We start from the raw sequence: 20,124 nt of genomic DNA, 5'->3' as shown, positions 1-20,124 counted from the left end.
GCACTTCCCAGTTCTCTCACACAGAGTCGGTTCATTTTAGTGCCACATCGATCTGGTTCCTGTTTCGTGGCTGTCAGAGGTCAGTCGTGTTTTTCGTCCACCTACAGAGGAATGAATACCTGACAGCTGATCTGATCTGGCGATAGCAGCGTTTACAGTAAACACGCACTTTATCGCAGCAGCGTGATGTCACGCTGTCCGTGCGGGACGCTAACAGGCGGCCATGAGAAACACTGGCGGCGTCCAACCACCGCAGCAAAACACCTCAGGCTGAGCGTCCGGGATGAAAGTTCAAAGTTTTCTTTAGGCGTTTCTTCCTCCATGGCTCCCGTCAGGGCAGCATCTACCTGCATGGGCGTTTCTTGGGTTGCCTGAGCGGCTCAGCAGCCCGGGGAGGGGAGGAAACCTCTCCACCGCAGCGTCCCAATCAGTGCAGCTAGCGCGGCTCAAAGTTCCCACAACACAGAGCTACACAACACAGAGCTACACAACACAGAGCTACACAACACAGAGCTACACAACACAGAGCTACACAACACAGAGCTACACCCCACCGCCACGGCGAGCACTGGCACTTCTCAACCAGCCACGTTCACCACATTAAGCACAACTTCGCAGAGCAGCCTTACCTTTAATAACATTGCTAAAAATCGTGGCTCTGAACTCTTCTTTGGCCTTCTGATCGAAGTCTTCCCCATGGATAATGCGCATCTGTTTGAGGAAGGTGGACTTGCCGCTCTCTCCCGCTCCGAGTAGTAAGATCTTCACTAACCTTTTAACGTAAGTCTTATCTCGGCTGATACACTTGTCTATCTCTCTGGACCTCCGCAGCTGCTCTGCCTCCCCGCTCGTTAGGAAACAGTTCGGAAAACATAATGATAAAAGGGAGTGGGACGGCAGGAAGTCCGCCATCTTTGAAACAACTTCATCGATACAGTGTGCGAGTCCGTGAGGAGAGCTGAGCTCAGCCTGGACCGCTGCTGCGTTCACGTGTCGTCCGATTTCGACACTCCCCAGCGAACAGACAGGGAGGGAACAATTGTTCAAATTCACCAACGCGGAAAAGAATCAAAATGAAATGATCCGTTTCTCCGACCTCACTTTTTTAAGATGTATTTATTTGACTAACATGAACATTGTTCTTTTATCTATGGCTCTGAAATTCCGGGCGAAAATTTAGTTTTTATTTTCAGAAAATGAGAAATGGTCAACATAACGAAAAAAAAAATACAGTGCTTTCAGACCTCAAATAATGCAAAGAAAACATATTCATATTCATTGAAAAACAACAACAATAACTCAAGAATAGTTCAGACATTAACATTTGGTGGAGAAACAATGAGGTTTTCAGTGGGGTTCAGCGCAGTGGTCCAGTACATACATATGTGCTGCTTAGTTCATAAAACAAACAAATAAATAAATCAAATAAAACAGACTCTCCCTGAACGCAGCGCAATGTGGTGTGTGGCGCGTGAGCGCGTGAGCGCGCTCCGGCCGGCATCACGGTGGTTCTGGGTGGGTCATCTGACGTTACAAGACATTTTAGAATAAGAGTTTTTCTACTTTAATTTAGAGAAGAAGTTTTTGTAGATGTTACACAGAATTATCCAATAAGCGGACATTTTTACATATATGAATTATTTTATGGGTAAGGAACAGAGTCACAGTAATTCAAACATTTTAGAGATTTAAATTCAGTAACTTTGTTGTTAAAGCTACAGCAGATTCAACAAAAATAATTTTTGAATCAGCAGGCTGAAGATTTTTGATTTATGAATTCAATAAGTAAGTAGAGAGAGTAATGATAACTCGATAAGTCTACCGATGCCTTCTGGGGGCCAAAATGTTCAAATCAACCCCAGAATAAAAGCCAAACACCTCGCAAAGCTGCTGGCTGAAGGTGGTGAGACAATGTCATTGTCCACAGTGAAACATGTGCTGTGCCAACAAGGGTTGAAAAGCCACATAGTGAGGAGGAAGCCATTAGCCCAGTGCTTCTCAAATGCGATACCTGGGGGGGCGCGTGTGATCCTGGGGAACAGGCTTTTTTTTGGCTGTACTAGTATAAAGTGTAATTGCGCACAGTAGGGCAGCAGTGGCGCTCTCATTGTTACTTCTGTCACGTTTGCGACAGTGCAACATTTTACGACTTACAAGACAACAGGTTTGCCTTGGTTAGCAGTGTTAAGTCAACAAAAAGCTCCGACTGCGTTCTGTCTATGGCCTCCGTTATTCAACAACCCCAACATGAAAAAGTTTTTCACAGGGATGAAAAGAAAAGCGGAGAGAGACAAAGATAATGAGACAACAGAAAGTCAACCGAAAGCTAAGAAGAGGAAATACGACGAAGCGTATTTAGCGCTTGGCTTCACTGTGACTACAGTTGGAGAAGAGGAAAGACCGGTGTGTTTGCTGTGTCTAAAAATGCTCGCAGCGGACAGCATGAAGCCAAATAAATTAGCGCGTCACTTAAATACGTTACATCCCAATCACGCCGATAAGCCGGTAGAGTTTTTTCAGCGAAAAAAAATGTTAATAAGGAAAAAATGTTATGCAGAGATGGATAGTCATGGTGGGGAGTGGGGGGCGCGAATAGTTTTCTTCTTGCTAGGGGGGCGTACTGACGGAAAATAATTGAGAAGCACTGCATTAGCCCAAAAGGAAGGGAAAAAACATACACAGCAGTTTTTGCAGATGTCCACAGGGACAAAGAATTTTATTTTGGAGACTTGTCCTCTGGTCTGATGAAACTGAAGTGGAGCTGCTCGGCCATACTGACCATCGTTATATTTACAATTACGCCTTAAGCATGGGAACATCATCCCACTCTGAAATACGGGGGAAGGCAGCATCACACGATCGGGATGTTTTTGCTGCGGGAGGAACTGCACTTCATCAAATAGATGCCATCATGAGAAAACAGCATTATATGGAAATACTGATGCATAATTGGAAGACACCAAACAGGAAGCTAAAGTTCAGGCACAGACTGTTCCATTAAAAAAGTTCTACCTCAACTGCAGGCCTGATGTAGTCCTGGTTCCTGCAGTGGAAACTCAGGGACAAACTATTGTAGAAATTGTCCTGGTTCCTCTGAAAAGTTTACCGCAATTGAAACGCACCTTTCACGTCTCAGAATGGTCCAATCAAAATCCAGTCCTCAAGCCAACGGAGAATCTGTGGAAGGTCTCTCCATCCAATCTGACTGAGCTAATTTACAAAAAAAAGGGAGGTTGTATCTTGTTTATTATGAAATAAAGTATTAGAATAATAGTTTAACTCCTTGTAAAGCTCTTCCTTGATGGTCCTTTAAACCTTCAGGTGATCCAGCCACCAGGCATCTTAGCTCCACCGTCTGGCTTTTCACTGGAATCACTGGAGGAATTCTGACTGCTGATTGGTGGACAAACTTTCTCCTCCTTTTCTGTAATCCATACTATGGAGCAGTGTGTTCAGACCTGCTGTATACACACACTTCTCTCTCTCTCTCTTCGGCTACAAATATTACACCTTGGACACTTCCCACCTAAATTTCGTTTGATCTGCTCTGATTTGGTCCTGATCAAGCTGCAAGTATGACGATCAGAACAGCGCGTCCCAACCGGGGGGAACGTTTCCGTTCTCGCACGCACTGCATCAAGAAGGTTGGTGAGAGCATGATCACTTTTACTTGTAGACATTAGTTTGAAATAGTAAACACTGGCTATTCGATTCTAAAATATACAGTTTATCTGCAGGAAACCATTCTCACCAGATGGTTTTTGATGTTTTTGAAAAGTTGCTGTAGGTAAGCCAGATAAGCTGAGGCTTACTAAAGATAACCTGTAAAGCCAATTAGCTTTGTTGCTCTGCAGAGGTCACTGCTAAAGAAAGTATTCTGCAGAACGAATAGTAAATGTTCTACAGTTAGGGCCAGAAATATTTGGACAGTGACACAGGTTTTGTTATTTTAGCTGTTGACAAAAATATGTTCAGAAATACAATTTATATATAATATGGGCTGAAAGTGCACACTCCCAGCTGCAATATGAGAGTTTCCACATCCAAATCGGAGAAAGGGTTTAGGAATCATAGCTCTGTAATGCAGAGCCTCCTCTTTTTCAAGGGACCAAAAGTAATTGGACAATGGACTCTAAAGGCTGCAAGTAACTCAAAAGGCCTTTCCCTCGTTAACCTGTAATCAAGTAAGTAGTTAAAAGGTCTGGGGTTGTTTCCAGGTTTTGCATTTGGAAGCTGTTGCTGTGACCAGACAACATGCGGTCAAAGGAGCTCTCAATTGAGGTGAAGCAGAACATCCTGAGGCTGAAAAAAAGGGAAAAAATCCATCAGAGAGATAGCAGACATGCTTGGAGTAGCAAAATCAACAGTCTGGTACATTCTGAGGAAAAAGGAATTGACTGGTGAGCTTGGGAACTCAAAAAGGCCTGGGCGTCCACGGAAGACAACAGTGGTGGATGATCGCCGCATACTTTCTTTGGTGAAGAAGAACCCGTTCACAACATCAACTGAGGTCCAGAACACTCTCAGAGAAGTAGGTGTATCTGTCTCTAAGTCAACAGTAAAGAGAAGACTCCATGAAAGCAAATACAAAGGGTTCACATGTAGATGCAAACCATTCATCAATTCCAAAAATAGACAGACCAGAGTTAAATTTGCCCAAAAACACCTCAAGAAGCCAGCCCAGTTCTGGAAAAGTATTCTATGGACAGATGAGACAAAGATCAACCTGTACCAGAATGATGGGAAGAAAAAAGTTTGGAGAAGAAAGGGAACGGCACATGATCCAAGGCACACCACATCCTCTGTAAAACATGGTGGAGGCAACGTGATGGCATGGGCATGCATGGCTTTCAATGGCACTGGGTCACTTGTGTTTATTGATGACATAACAGCAGACAAGAGTAGCCGGATGAATTCTGAAGTGTACCGGGATATACTGTCAGCCCAGATTCAGCCAAATGCTGCAACGTTGATTGGACGGCGCTTCACAGTACAGATGGATAATGACCCCAAGCATACAGCCAAAGCTACCCAGGAGTTCATGAGAGCAAAAAGGTGGAATATTCTGCAATGGCAAAGTCAATCACCAGATCTTAACCCAATTGAGAATGCATTTCACTTGTTCAAATCCAGACTTCAGACGGAAAGACCCACTAACAAGCAAGACCTGAAGGCTGCGGCTGTAAAGGCCTGGCAAAGCATTAAGAAGGAGGAAACCCAGCGTTTGGTGATGTCCATGGGTTCCAGACTTAAGGCAGTGATTGCCTCCAAAGGATTCGCAACAAAATATTGAGAAAAAACTTTTTTGTTTGGGTTATGTTTATATGCCCAATTACTTTTGAGCTCCTAAAATGTGGAGTGTTTGTAAACAAATGTGTACAATTCCTACATTTTCTATCAGATATTTTTGTTCAACCCTTTAAATTAAACGTTACAATCTGCACTTGAATTCTGTTGTAGAGGTTTCATTTCAAATCCAATGCGGTGGCATGCAGAGCCCAACTCACAAATATTGTGTTACTGTCCAAATATTTCTGGCCCTAACTGTATACTTGCATGTCCCTACAACCTGACATTAGTTGCTGAAATATTCTTAATCGTAACTTCAATCGAAAAGGTGTAGGAAAATATTATTTGTCTTAACACACATTAAAAACCAGTAAAGAACCGTCTAATAAGAAAATCCACATGTGGATTTTATTGTGTTAGTCTTTTTGCAATAACAAGAGACCAAATCTGAACTTGAATTTGGACACAGCTGAGTTCTTTGTCCACTTGTGCTCATGCCTTCAAGCATTCGGAAACACATTAAAAGGGGGGAATGAAAATATATTAGCCATTTTCTAAAGTTACAACCACAAACTTGCATTTTATTGGCATTGCACGTGACAGACCGAGACATGGTGCATTAGTTGGAAGAGTGAGGAAAACGATTGCATGGAGCCAATCAGTGTCAAGTCTTTGTCAGAGGTTTTCTGTTGAATTTAAGTCTGAACTTTGACCTGAATTGTTTTAAACAAACAAAACATGATTAGTTTTATCTTCTAATCATGGAGTAGCTGTGCTACCCAGACACAATTATTTTTCATATTTATCAAAGTAATTTTTGGAACAACAATAGTTCTTTTGGGAAAGTTAGTGGGTAGAAGGAATTGTTTATATGAAAAGAATGGACTAGAAATATCCTTTATTGTCTCAAAGTGGGGAAATTATGAATATACCAAGTACTGATAGATCAAATTGTTGCAACCAGTATAAATGTGGCAGCCGATCGGTGCTGTTATTAGTTTAAGTAGACAAACAATGGAGTTCATCATCCCAAAGTCCTTCCCTAATATTTGCCTTTCACAGTGTTTTGGCTGAAAAAACATTCTCTGTCCATTCTCATGTGTGAATGTTTCTTTCTTCCAGCTAGACGCCATTGTGGTGGAGATGCAGGACCCGAAAAACGGAGTGAAAGGTTCAGAGCAGAAGCTCAACGTCACCACCATTCCTCACGCCATCACTGGTGAGGCTCACACACACAACAAGCTGTTTTATTTCAGATTTAAATAAATAACTGCCACACAGTCCAGGAAGTAATTTTATGAATTTTATTTTACTTAACATGTTTGTTGCGTAGTAAATGACACATAGCTACTGCAGGCAAGCACCATCCATCCATCCATCCATCCATCCATCCATCCATCCATCCATCCATCCATCCATCCATCCATCCATCCATCCATCCATCCATCCATCCATCCATCCATCCATCCATCCATCCATCCATCCATCCATCCATCCATCCATCCATCCATCCATCCATCCATGTTCTGGTTCTGCTGGGAGTTTCTTCTCGTTAAGGGGGAATTCTCAGCAGATTTTTAAAATCAATTTGAATAATGAACTGAACTTGACCAGTTTGGATTGTTGTTGCTTGACTTAGTCTGTATGACTGGTTTGAAAAGATTTATTTTTTCTTCTTTTGTTCTTTTCTGTCTCAAGACCACATTCGTGGTAAATTATTGCTAAAATAACAAATAATACTGAATCAAATTATATTCTAAACCACTAGCAGCTGTTTGTGGATGAAGGAGAAAATGCTATATGTCTGAGGCAGAGGTAGAGTTGGATGTCATTCATGTAGCAACAGAAATTAATACCTTTTTTTTTTTTTTACTCCACTGCTGATTGAAGAGTTTATTCTAAAGCTCTCCAATTTCTCTCCAAACTCCAAACAGAAATGTGAGGTTGGAAATTGTTCTGAATCATAAAAATCAGTGGCGGCTAAGCCAGGTTTCTGAAATATTGGTGTAATTACTGCTGTTTTAAAAAGGGCAGAGACAGAGCAAGAGGTGAGGAAAGAATGGATATGTCTGCAATGAGAAACAAGAGACAAAGTTAGTGTCTTTGTCCAGGATCCAGTGGTGGAGGATTTATGGATGATGATGAAGGATATATCACTGATAGATGGCAGACTATCAGTGACATAGTCACTGATAGTCACTGATAGTGACTGATAGAAGGTGCAGAGAGTTTTAAGCAATATTTGCAACCAGTTATGTTGTAAGGATGAGACAGTTGTGAGTGAATGTTTTCAATTTCAGAGGCAAAAACGTTCATAGATATATTTCAGACATTATAAAAGGAATATAAGAGGTGTCAGGGAACCAGAGAATATTACTGAGAGCAGAGAACATGAATTTCCACTGGCAGACTGTATGATGGGCGCATGATTAACAGATTCTACAAGTTCTTTTGAATAATGCAAAAATCACAGATCTGAAGACACCGACAGGCTGCCTCGCTGCGTAAGACTCTGAGGCTAAATAAAGCAGCTGATAAGTGGATGAGATTTGAACGGTGCTTTACAAGACAAAGTAGCTTTCCAACCGAGTCTAAGATTAAGTTACGCCTGCAGGCACATCAATCTTCAGCCAGGTGTAAAATGTGTGGGACGGTATGAGACAGTCTGCGAGGAGACTGGATGGATTTTTATGCATCATCATTTCCAACATGCACGTTTTTAGACATTACAGAAATCTGATGTTTTCAACAACCCTCAGCTGCAGAGCATCAGGAGCGCCATTCTGGAGGAAAAACTGTGAAACAAACGTACTTACTATAACATCGTACAAGAAAATCAAAAACTAAGAAATGTTTGATTCGATGACACCATCATAAAACCTTGTGAAAAAACGAACTAACAAAGCAGCCAGTTTATCACAAACATAAATGTCAGTTACTGACAGGAGGACATGATTGATTGACTGTGCTCATATTTTCTGTTTCTCCAAACAGGTGCTAACATAATTGCTTGGATCAGCAACAAGATGAAGACTACAACCGAAGGTAGTTGCTCGAAATGTCAAAAAGTGTTTCTTTTGTCACAATGGCACAGTTTTGTTTTTGTTTTGTTTTTCCCCAAAAGAGTCCGTGTGATTCTAGAATAAAGAATGTGTGCCTACTGTTACAAAGATTTGCAGAACTGCTCAAACTCTGTTCCATGTCAAATGTCTTAATGTCTTAATGTCTTAATTTGTCAGTGTTTTTCAAAGGTGCACTTAAAAAAACACACACACACACACACAAAGCGTGCATAATACTTTATTGAAATGAGTTTCCACTTCTTGTATGAATAAAGCAAGAGCTGTGTCTGTAATCTTGGCATAAACTCAAACTTGTCAGATTTCACCAGGACAGCCCTTTGACCCCCGATCCTGTCTGGAGAGACAGAAAGTGTTTGGGAAGCTAAGAGTCTCACTGAGGTGATGGTCCTCCACCGGAAAAAGATGGATGCCTTTTGGTTGAGAATCAATGTCCATCTCAAGCACAAGAGTTAAAGTATGCAGGCATCTTGTTAATGTGAGATTGACGTGCACAGATAGGAGCTTTGTCTGGAGTAAACTCTGGATGTTGGTGAAGAGGAAGCTGAGGAGCAGAGATGAGCTTCCTCCAGAGGGTGACTCCACTCAGCCTTACAGACTGGACAGACTGTCTCCCCTGTCTCTGCATTCAGGGGAGACAGCGGGCAGAGCTGCTGCTCCTCCGGATCACAAGCTTTTTTTGGTACTTCCAAATGAGAGGAAACCCCAGAGAAGACCCAACATCTGTTAGACCAACTGGAGACTGTCACTAAAGAACAGCTGAGGAAGAGCGAGGAGCACACTGAAGGAAAGTTATGACTGAGACAACAAAGTCCATATTGAAAATAAATCATCTCCAAACAGAACATGGGTCTATTAATAATAAATAAATAACCATAAATGTTATAGATGGAATTATGGCAACATGCAATTCTTGTTCTAGTAATTATGTTTGATTATTTTAACAGAAATACAAAATTAGTATTGTTACTCTATAAATTTCCCAAAGGCTGTTTTTGTAGAGCTGCAGAAATTATTTCTATCTTTTTTCTTGTCTCCTTCCTTTTGACTCGAGTTAACTTACAGTATGAATGCTATAAAATATTATTTCCAGATTGTTTAACAGTGTGATAGAATCAGTCTGGCTTTGATCTAATCAGGAAGGACATGATGCACCTGCCGTCTGTCTCCCTTTCCTCTGTCCTGTCTTTAAAACGAAAACCTTTGTTTGCATCACATGAACATATGTTTGGAGTAAAACGTTATATGAACACAATCAAGTATTAATGTCTCCTGAAGTCGTCCTTGCATTATTTCACATTAAACATAATAAATCTGGAAATAGTTCTATTTGTCATTTATTCAGTTTGACGGTTTTCAGAGGGATTTTTATTTTGCCTCAGAAAAAATACAATATCGTTTCTTGACAGTTTCTTGAATATCAGAAAACAATTAATATGACATAAAACAGATCTGATTAGCTTCTCTTTCTGCTTCCCTCTGTGAACTCTCCAGAAGCGCAGGTCTTTGGCACCATGTTGGTGGCCTATGGCTACATCTACCCCCTGCAGAACCACAGGAAGCTGGTGATGTGCAACGACAGCAGCGTCTACCGCTTCCAGGTACAGAACAGTCACTGCTGCTTCTCATGACGAATGCCTTCAAGCCAGGTCTGTTCCACCGGACTCGATGAGTTTTAAAGGGATGGTTCACATTTAGAAATTGATGTTTTGTTGAAAGGTTATAAGCACTTGGAAGTTTCCCTTAGTGGAAAGCAAAGAGGTTGTTCACAGAGGGCAAAGCCAATGCTACTCTAGGAGAGGCCAAGACCAAGGCAGATTGAGATATTTTAAACATGTCACAGTAGTTATTACAAGGGCTCTCATATGAACTCTAAGTGGACCTGTATTCACACAGGAGTAGGACTTTGAGGATATTTTCAGTCCTGATAGTTCAGTAGACTCGGCTAGACTGAGGATCAAAACTGCGACATTTGTTCCATCTTCAGTTGCTGCGGGTCACTTTCACACTATATTGTGTCAACTAAACTAAGCCCTTGGAAAAATTGTTCCCCTCCGTGCCTGTGGTGGCACAGAACACACTGTTCCTTTGGTTCTGTGGATCCAGTAACTCCTGAAGGAGGAAGTTTGAAGGCAGCTTCAAACTTCCATGAGGTTCATCTCTCACACTCAGTGGACACTCAGTGGACACTCAGTGGACACTCAGTGGACACTCAGTGGACACTCAGTGGACTGCCACCCTTCAGGTCTATGTTGCTGCTGGTTCCAGTGCGCCCTCTACTGGATACCTGGAGGATCCAGAGTGGAGGACACACACACACACACACACACACACACACACACACACACACACACACACACACACACACACGCGCGCGCACACACGCACACACACGCACACACACACACACACACACACACACGCACACACACACACACACACACACACACACACACACACACACACACACACACACACACACACACACACACCTCATAACCCTCACACTAGCACTTAGCTTCAACCTCCTTCAAAATGTTGAACTTTGATCCAATACATTCTGATCATTCATGTTCAATATTTAACATTTGTTTAACAGGAAACAAAATACTTGCCTGTTCATTTCACATGATTCCTGTGCATAAATGATTTCACAGGAATGTGTCAGTTGACAGCAAAGTGGGACATGAAACATTGCAAAGGAACAATAAAAGTGTTCTATTCTGTATTTATTTATTTTAAATTAATCTATTTTTTTTTATTGGCAGGAAGATTCAGATAATTAACACTTGTTTTTCTGCTAAGAAATGATAAAATCATAATTTTTAAAATGGCTTTTATTTACCACAGCTCTCCTTAAAACACCAGAGCAATGCACTTTGGTATGAGGAAGCTAATCGCTTTATTGTATATTCAAAGCCGTTAACACCAGCGTTCCCCTTTGCAGACCCCGTACTTCTGGCCAACACAGCAGTGGGTTCCAGAGGACTCTGATTACGGTAGGTGACATGTTTCAATGAGAAAATGTTGCTACCCAGAATAGTGATGACTGATGTTGTGTGTCCCTGATGAGCCTGTATAAACTAAACAGTTATCATTAGTTAAGGGTGGTTTAAAGTGAGGCTGTGTTTAAAGGTTATCAGCTGCTTTTAATTTCCCTGCAGTAAACAACAGTCTTCAGTCTTTTGTTATGAAGTGATGTTTGAGTTTTTACATTTTTTTATTTTCAAATGTATTTTTCTGAGATTTCTGGAAGCATTATTGCCATTTAGGTCTCGCCATGTTCATTTATTTCTCTGTGTTTAGTTGATCTGTTCTCTATGTTTCTTGGTTTAGTATCGGGTTTCTTTGCTTTTTCATTTGTAGATCCATTTGTGAGTACAATGAGCTTCCTCTGTGTTCATTGTGCTAATTATTCGCTTTCCCTCCTCAGTTCCCGTGGTTCCCACATCCTTGACGGCAGGTTGCTTGTCCTCCCCTGTGTTTAAGCTCCTTGAACTGGTTTCCATGTCATGCTATTCTTGTTTTTTAAGTTGAACGTTGCGTTTGCCAATTAAAGTTAAATAGTTAGTATATCACGGTTAAACAACATAACATGTGTTTTTCACTGCTTTTCCAGCCATTTACCTGGCAAAGAGGAACATCCGTAAGAAAGGCATGCTGGAACCCTATGAGCAGGTACCTGTGCTGCGTGGGTCACACTGTGACTGTGATAACAAACACATCCAGAAGGGCCATGATACAGGGACCATGCGAGTGACAAGTAAAATGTCTCTGTTAGCCATTAGCATCTTGGCGCTTGTTTCCATCATTAACTTGAGCTGTCCAAAACATGACCTTATGTTTAGCTGCTTTAATTTAGTCAAGATCACTGTTTCCTGGCAGAAAACACTCCCATTTAGAACTGGTTGTGGTGAGGTAAAGGAATGTTTCAGTTAAATGGAAAATACCACCGTTCCCCCAAACCTAATGTAATGATTCTGTGTCTCAAACTGAGTAGATGACGGCAGTTTGTGATAGTTGTGTTTTCAGGAGGTTAAATCTGTTTGATTTACAGAAAGGGTGTTTTTTTCTCTCTAATAGATGCGTAATGAGGCTCACCTGGTCCATCCTGTCACCCTGTTTGTGTTTTGAACAGGTTGACTACAACCACCTGCATGAGTGGCTGAACCACAAGTGGGACTTTATTGTAATGCAAGCCACTGAGCAGTACAAGTAAGGGACCTGGTTGACCTGGTTCACACATGCCTTTAGAAAACAGTCACACACACACAGACACACCACCCAGTTCTAATGGCCATGGCCTTCAGACCTGTGTATGCTGGAGCTGACATGTTTTTTGAAGCTACCACAACACAAACTGCTCTATAAAGCAGTGAAGAATACAGTAAAGCACTGAACTAACCATTTCAAGAGGTGTGATAGAATGACAAAAACTATACAGACTTGGTCTAAGAATACTTTATGATAATTAAGATGAAATATCTGCTTGTGGTTCTGTGATAAACAGAATGTTTTGAGAGAAAGCTCAGTGAAAAGGCACTTATTTTGTCACTGTCTTTTAAAAAATAAGCGACGCTTCGGTGCATTTGCATTTTTCAGCAAACGTCACTCATCAGCACCTTGCAGAAGTAATCAGGGAGGATTTCATATCATACACAAACAAAGTTATTTTTTCATTCCTCTTTACAATTATGTGTGGCTTTAGATTGGTTCTGATTGGCTGTTTTTGACCATAACTGGTGCATTTGCATTTTTCAGCAAACAACGTCACTCATTAGCACCTGGCAGAAGTAATCAGGGAGGATTTCATATCATACACAAACAAAGTTATTTTTTCATTCCTCTTTACAATTATGTGTGGCTTTAGATTGGTTCTGATTGGCTCTTTTTGACCATAACTGGTGCATTTCTGCAGATGACTGTAGATCATAGATTATCTGTCTCATCTTATATTGCAATTATGTAAAAAAAGAAGAAAAAAGTGCTGTTTATAAAAGGTACATACTAATGCTTTAAGAGTCCCAACATTTCTGAAAGCTGAGGTGTGAACATATCTGTGAAGGACAAGCGTGGTAAACGCCTGCTTTCAGAATGTGAGCATCTCCATCGTTTTCAAGTTTTTAACAACATCTGTTATTAAGTTCAACATGTATGTTCCTCTTTGTTTGCTGTTTTTTTTTCCCTTTAAAGCTCTTCCATGTTTCTTTTGCTTCTGTTTTCCAGGGCTGGTAGAGACAGGAACAAGGCAGACCGAGTGGTCTTTGACTGCCAGGAGAGGGCCTTTTGGATCGTGAACAGGCCTCCGGTCAGTTTGTCTCATTCTCTCTAGATGTTTGGAAAAAACATCAGTCATTACTGTACGGCCACTCGGTGATGGTTCACGCGCCACAGCGCCTTGTGTGAATCCGTCCTGCTGCAGCCCCAAAACACGGCCAAACATGAACCCACCTATTGATGACACAGAATGGTTTCATAACAGCTTCTGAGAGACATCGAGGACCAGTCCATTTTCTAATACTGATTGATCTAGACTGATAGCTGTGTCCCCAAAGAATCCTCATAAATGTGTTTTCAGAAGTGTAAAATTGAACTGAAATAAAGAATTTACAACAATAACAGGACAAACACTCACATGACATGTTGATCAGATCACAAAGGTTATCTGAAGTAAGTTAGATTTTTAATTAACTTGTATTAATCACACCTTACCATGCATACTATACTATACTATACCATACCATACAGCACATACCACACCATCAATCAATAACCGAAAAGTTATTGAACATTTTCATACTTTTGTCTCTTTACAAAAATAATAAAGGTTTAAAAAAACTGAAATGTGTTGGAAAGAGTTTCTCCTCAGTGCAGAAGAGTCCAGTTGAGTTTTGACTTAAAATGCAGGATTTTGAACTAGTTTGGTAAATGGATTCCACCCCCAGAAAATCCCTTCAACTGAGTGCTGAAGCAAATATCTAAAACTCCATTAAATTAAGAACACTCCCTGGTCTGATGGAGGGACGTCCTCCCATAATGCATCCTGAGTCCACTTTACAAGCTGGTGGTTGGACGCCATTAGTGGTCAGCATGAGTCAGCTTGAAAATCCAGAGCACTCACCACTTCAGCTCTTACACCTCTAAAGTGCAGATCACCCACTGCTTGGTGGTTTTTATGTTAACTGTCAGAGGTCAGCATGTCATGGCTCATCGGTCAATATAATCCTAGACTAAATAATTCTATTCTCTGTATGTTTTGCTTGTCCAGCGCCGGACCCACAGTGCTTTGGATGTTGGCCCAGAACGACTTATTAATCCCAACGTAGAAGAGGTAACAGGTCAGTACACACACACGCACACACACATCTCAATCTGAGACTTTGTGTTTGTGAGGCAGAAATACCACGTACAAAACTGACTGTGATGAAACATTTTGACGAATCTCTTCTTCTTTCTGATTTGTTTGTTCTCCTTTCAAACAGATCATCTGAATATGAAGAGATGAAGGCGTAAAGTTTGACTGTGTTCACACTGTGCGCTCCAAAGGTCTCAAAGTGCATCCAGAGCTGTTCTGTTTCTGCCGACAATCCCAGCACAATTTCAGATCATCAGATTAAGATCAGTGGCAAAAACACTGAAAACTAATGTTGAAAATGAAAGACAATTTTAAATTTAGACTTTTGACAAATGTCATGTTGTATTTGAAACCAACTTCAGTCTTAGACTTTGGGACGCATATGATGTGATGCTGTGCTCCATTGAACTCCTGAAGACATTAAAGTTGTAAACTACTTTAAGACCAAGTATTAGGTAGAAACTAGTGTAGTTCCATAGTGTGGATCTCATCATCCAGCACTGCTGCTCTGAGCATTATGTGCTGTTTAGGTTTAGAGCTGTTTGTGCTTTACTGTCAATGAAACCCGGCTTGTGTCTCGCATTCCTCCATATTACCCAGAACCTTTAACATATTAACATAATTACATGACAGACCCACATAAAGTGGAGAATAACCATGAAATGTTTGTATTACTAATGAAAATCTGAAAGGTGTAATGTTCCACCGGAGGAACGGATCAGACCTGCTCTGGGTTTACAAACCCACAAACAAATATTTGATCTATTCTGTTTCTAGAATAGTTTATTTAGGATCAGCGGATTGATACGACAATCTATCAAATATTTTCAAAGCCATGTTTCATTTTTATTTGTGTTGTAACTCTGCAGCATTTTGTGTTGGTTTGTGGCAGTGACTCTAATAAAGCACACTAAATGAAGTTAGATGCTGCAACATGACAGAGATGGAAATCTGAGGGGATTTCAATACTTTTGCATTCTGTTTCAAAATGTTTGATAAAAGTCTTTATCTCCCTTCCTTCCAGAAAATCTCCTTTGACCAATACAGACGGGTCGTAAGTTAAAGCATTTAACATATTTTAATAACTAGGCACAGAAAATCACTGAAGTCACTGAGATTTTATTTAATAAATAACATTTTGTGTTCATAATTTTTAGAACATTTTCTACCAGCAAGCCATCATGAGATCCAAGGTCAAATCCAGCGTTTCCCTCGGAGCGTAAGTCCTTCTGGTTCTGTTTTATTAGAAACATGACAGGTGAAAAGAGAGTATTACAGAAACACATCCAATTAACTGACTAATCATCAGAATAATTGAGAGATTAATAGATTAATCGTCAGGATGATCAATTACTAAAATAATTATTTCTAGCATCAATTGTTGTTTTTTTTTTGTTCCCGTTGATTTAAAACAGCAGATATTTGCAGGTGTTTCTGAATTTTTGCAGCAATAGGTTGAGTTGCTGTTGGCCAAACTTGTGCTGATGTTCCTGCAGGTTGGTCAAATACATCACCTCCTACAAAAACCACGATGCCTTCCTGGCTCCTTGTCTACCCAGCAACCCATGGGAAACGGACCACGACGCGTACTGGACTCTTAACATGAGAAGGTGAGAAAAAAAACAAAACATCAGGACTGGTGAACAGTTCACAGGATGCTTGCTGTAATCACAAGGCTGACCGTTTGCTCCCAGAGTGGACGTTCCCACTAAAATGCGAGTGGAGCGCTGGTCCTTCAGCTTGTTTGAGCTCCTGACGGACCTGAGAGGCCGAGACGATTTCAAGATCTTCCTGAAGAAGGAGTTCAGCGGTATGACGCTGCAGCCCAAACACACAGCTCTGCATGTGTGTCCGGGCTGCAACCATTAATCCAATTGATCATGGCAAATTGATTATTGAAATAAAACAGATTGTGTGATTGATCAATCTTTCACTAGAAGCCCTTTGCTGAAGGAACACGTAGTGCACTGTACAACATTTGAGCCAATTTCAAGTTGTGTCTTGAATTTTCTATTCTTTAAATCAAATTCATTTAATACGTTTTAGGTTTTGTACCTAAATGTGAGTTTATAAAAAAGATAGACTTACTGTACTCATTTTGTAAAATCTCTAAGAGTTGAATAAACTAGAGGTTTTAGGAAAGCGCTTAAAACCCCTGAAAGAATAAAAAGACAGGAGTGGGAACTATTTCCCAGAGTGCTCAGCGGCACATTTTTGTCTCCTGTGTGAGATGGAACTGTGTTACATTGATCTGATTCTATTGTGATGCTTAATAAAATTCTCTATCTGATAAGAAGTTTGTTTGTTCTGTGCTCCAGGGGAGAACCTGGCCTTCTGGGAAGCAGCTGAGGAACTGAAGTGGGGCACGGCCTCCTCCATGTCAGACAAGGCCGAGTCCATCTTCAAGTGAGCTCAAAAACAGACCACTTATGTCCACATAGTTGATTTCATTCACTTTTTTTTCTTTTGTCTTGATTATTTATGCATGTTTGAGAAATCCATTCAGAGGAACCTCAATGCTTGCTCGGATAAATCCATGCAGCTCAGAGCTGCTGCTTCCTCCTCATACAGCAGTCTTCCCCACAAACCCCCCTCTCAGTTCCTTCAGACTAGCCAGCAGAAATGGGCAAACACTGAACTCATTACACAAGCTGCTTCTCAATGCAACACAGTTGCATAATGATTAACTGCATAATGAGGAGTACTGCTGTGATGATGAGCTGAAGACGAAGGGAAAGAAAGAGTATTGGGATCTTAAAGAGACAGAGTCCAGTTTGAAGTAAAATTTCTTTTGAGTCATATTTGAAGTATACAGCATTTTTGCAGAACTGAAGGTAACATGGCTATTTGATTGTTCCATAAATGGTACTATGTGCCTGGGAAACACATAGTACTTCCTTTTTACATGTGTTGTAGCCCTGTGCGATGAATCTGATGAATTGTGTGTTCATGCTAACAGGACCTTCCTGGCACCGGGCGCCCCCCGTTGGATCAACATTGACGGCAGGACGATGGGCCTGACGGTGAAGGGCCTGGAGCATCCGCACCGCTACGTCCTGGAGGCGGCGCAGACACACGTCTTCATGCTCATGAAAAAGGTCAGGCGTTTTAAGATCTTTGAGTGATGCTGACGAATATTCTTCACTTGGGCAATTCCAGTCAGACCAATACAATGACGTTAAGACAATGATATTAAGATTGCATCAATGGAAAAAACAGCAAAATACGGCATCAGCTGCGTTAAATCCGAAACTTCAAAACAGGGGCATTGACGTTCGGATTGTGCTTGATGTAAAAGTATGTTTATTATTTATTTAATTATTTTTTTGTGCAGGACACATTCTTCCGTTACCTCAAGTCACCAACGTACAAGGAGATCCAGAAGAAGGCGCTGAGCCCTGAAGCCCATAACTTCAGGTGTGTGTGATTTCAGTAAGGTCAAATGTCACGATCCCGGCCTGTTTGAGTTGTTTTGGCTGTGTTTGGTACTCTGTGTTCGTTAGTTTCTTTCTTTGATTAGCTCAGCCTTGTTTCGGACTTTGCTCAGTCCTTCTTAGTGATTCAGGTTATGTTTATTTCTTTTGCCTAGTTATTATGTCTTAATTATGCTCCTTTCCGAGCCCCACATGGGCTTTTTCTCTCCCCTCAAACCTATAATCAATTAGCCAATCAATCTTTTGTTTTTTGTTCAGTAATCAGGCTTCCTAGTATTTACACAACCCTTTCTCAGTCACTCCTTGTTGGTTCCTTCTGCTATTTCCTGTTATTAAAACTTCAATAATAACTGACTACTCAGAGTCCCTCTCTTGCTGCATTTGGGTTAACAAGAAATCATGACTCTAACATGCATAACTGTGGGATCATTGCTGCTTATCAGGACTAATCTGTGTCTTTGTGACAGACAGAGTGTCTGTCTGTATTTTTTTAAAAGCATTGAATAAAAAAAAAAAAAAGTTCAAAAAGAGAGACCTTCCAGTTTTCTGGAGAACTGTTATCAAGACGCCTTAAAACAATATATTACCTGAGTCTCCACTAACCTTTAGTCTTTTAATCCAGGGGTCTGTAATCTGCGGTTCTGGAGCCACATCTGTTAGAAACTCTGACTCCAAAGGATGAGGAAACTGCTCCATATTTAGAAATAGTTATAACAAAAGCAGGTCTTAACTATTTTAAATTTTTTCCTGGAATGATTACATTTAATTTCCACAAATGTCACTAAAAGGACCAGTCCTTTTAATTTAAATCTATCTATTGTTAGGTTGGAAAATATGTGCATCTCATGTGAGGAAAAAAACAATTTTTAGTTAAATCTTTTGTTCTTTTCTAAAACCAAAAAATAAAAAGAAAACATAGACATTTCTCACAAATATCAAAAAGATTTTCAAAGGATCAGCTCATTTCTGCGGCTTTGTTCAGCCGGACTGATGTGAGGACAAAAGAAAAAGTTTGCAGACGCTTAAGTCTCACTTGTGTTTGCATTCCCGCCGCAGTCCGGCGCAGCTGGAGGAGAACGCTCGGAACCGGAGCGCCGGGATCCATCCCATCGTCCTGTGGCAGCAGGAGGAGGAGGAGAAGGCCAAGGCCGCCGCGGCCGCCGCTCCAGTCGATGTCAAGGCGGTGATGAGCAAAATAGACAGGAAGAAGTAGAAACGGTAGACACATGTCTGATCTTGTGAATGCAAGTTTCATTTTATATTAAAGGGACTCTCTTGGATATCAGAAACATTTAGTCACAAATGTGACAAAATGTTTGTCGGGATGAAATAATTGCTTTTGAATCAGAAAAAGACATTTCAAGTCATAGATATAAAACTCTGCTCACTGTTTCATGCTGTAGATTAGTTATTATTGTTATTGACTGTGATTTTGACATGAAGTGATGGAATCAGTTCACGACGGTTAGTGAATTTAGTAAATCACAGAAATCATCAACTCTATTGACACATTGCTGCTGCTATATGTTCATAACATTTATTCTGTAGACACAAGTGTCCACATCACTGGACTGTGTAGCCAATATGTAGAACAGCATGTTAGTGGATTTACATGAAAACTGTCTGTCCCGTTAATTACAAGCTTGTACAGTATATCAACCTGGAGCATGCTGTAAATGTAATAAACTGCAGAGGTAGAAGAGCTGTCTGAAAGTGTTTTATAGGAACGTCTAACAGCGTTTGAGGTTTTTCTCTCTGTAATGACTGGAATCAAAGACGCTCTGTTCTCACGCCTTCTGCTGAGGTTTTTCCCAGGTTCCTGGTTGTTTCACTCAGCTTTCCGCGCTGACCTGCTGCAACTCTGTGCTCGGTTTTCACAGCTTTCCCAGTTTGGCTTTCTCTAACCTGCTCTTGGGGTCAGATTTAAATAACGTTCGAATTCAATAAACAGCATTCTGAACTGAAA

At 40.9% G+C, this 20,124-nt stretch overlaps 2 protein-coding genes across 4 annotated transcripts in view; one reads left to right on the top strand and one right to left on the bottom strand.

The window, feature by feature from the left end:
• gna13b (guanine nucleotide binding protein (G protein), alpha 13b) overlaps nt 1-1,060 on the bottom strand; it is an 11,687-nt gene extending 10,627 nt beyond the window's left edge. Inside the window, exon 1 of the mRNA XM_055035149.1 lies at nt 630-1,060. Within this exon, the coding sequence (XP_054891124.1) occupies nt 630-912 (283 nt within the window). The 5' untranslated portion in view covers nt 913-1,060. The remainder of the gene's footprint in view (nt 1-629) is intronic.
• rgs9a (regulator of G protein signaling 9a) lies at nt 546-20,124 on the top strand. Of its 3 annotated transcripts, none has more exons than XM_055035146.1 (17): nt 546-780; nt 6,412-6,508; nt 8,284-8,334; nt 9,864-9,970; nt 11,317-11,368; nt 11,989-12,047; nt 12,508-12,584; nt 13,596-13,677; nt 14,638-14,700; nt 15,749-15,778; nt 15,882-15,943; nt 16,221-16,334; nt 16,419-16,534; nt 17,043-17,130; nt 17,684-17,822; nt 18,059-18,141; nt 19,215-20,124. In XM_055035146.1, the coding sequence occupies exons 2-17, from the start codon at nt 6,433-6,435 to the stop codon at nt 19,369-19,371; spliced, it is 1,356 nt and encodes a 451-aa protein (XP_054891121.1). In that variant the 5' UTR covers nt 546-780; nt 6,412-6,432; the 3' UTR covers nt 19,372-20,124. The 3 variants fall into 3 exon arrangements, with proteins under 3 accessions (XP_054891121.1, XP_054891120.1, XP_054891122.1); XM_055035145.1 differs by lacking the exon at nt 546-780 and adding an exon at nt 2,685-3,644; XM_055035147.1 differs by lacking the exon at nt 546-780 and adding an exon at nt 3,553-3,644 and having other exon boundaries at nt 6,416-6,508.

Source organism: Poeciliopsis prolifica, unplaced genomic scaffold (genome assembly GCF_027474105.1).
Source record: "Poeciliopsis prolifica strain line A6 unplaced genomic scaffold, Auburn_PproV2 SCAFFOLD010, whole genome shotgun sequence".
NCBI classification, from domain to species: Eukaryota; Metazoa; Chordata; class Actinopteri; order Cyprinodontiformes; family Poeciliidae; genus Poeciliopsis; species Poeciliopsis prolifica.
The sequence above is the reverse complement of the archived record's forward strand: the minus strand, read 5'-3'. Positions and strand labels throughout refer to the sequence as shown.

Coding starts and splice junctions, on each gene's coding strand:
- rgs9a (XM_055035145.1), top strand. CDS start 3,576: ATGACGATCAGAACAGCGCGTCCCAACCGGGGGGAACGTTTCCGTTCT. Junction 9,971..11,316: donor GCAGCGTCTACCGCTTCCAG/GTACAGAACAGT, acceptor TCCCCTTTGCAG/ACCCCGTACTTCTGGCCAAC. Junction 17,823..18,058: donor TCTTCATGCTCATGAAAAAG/GTCAGGCGTTTT, acceptor TTTTTTGTGCAG/GACACATTCTTCCGTTACCT.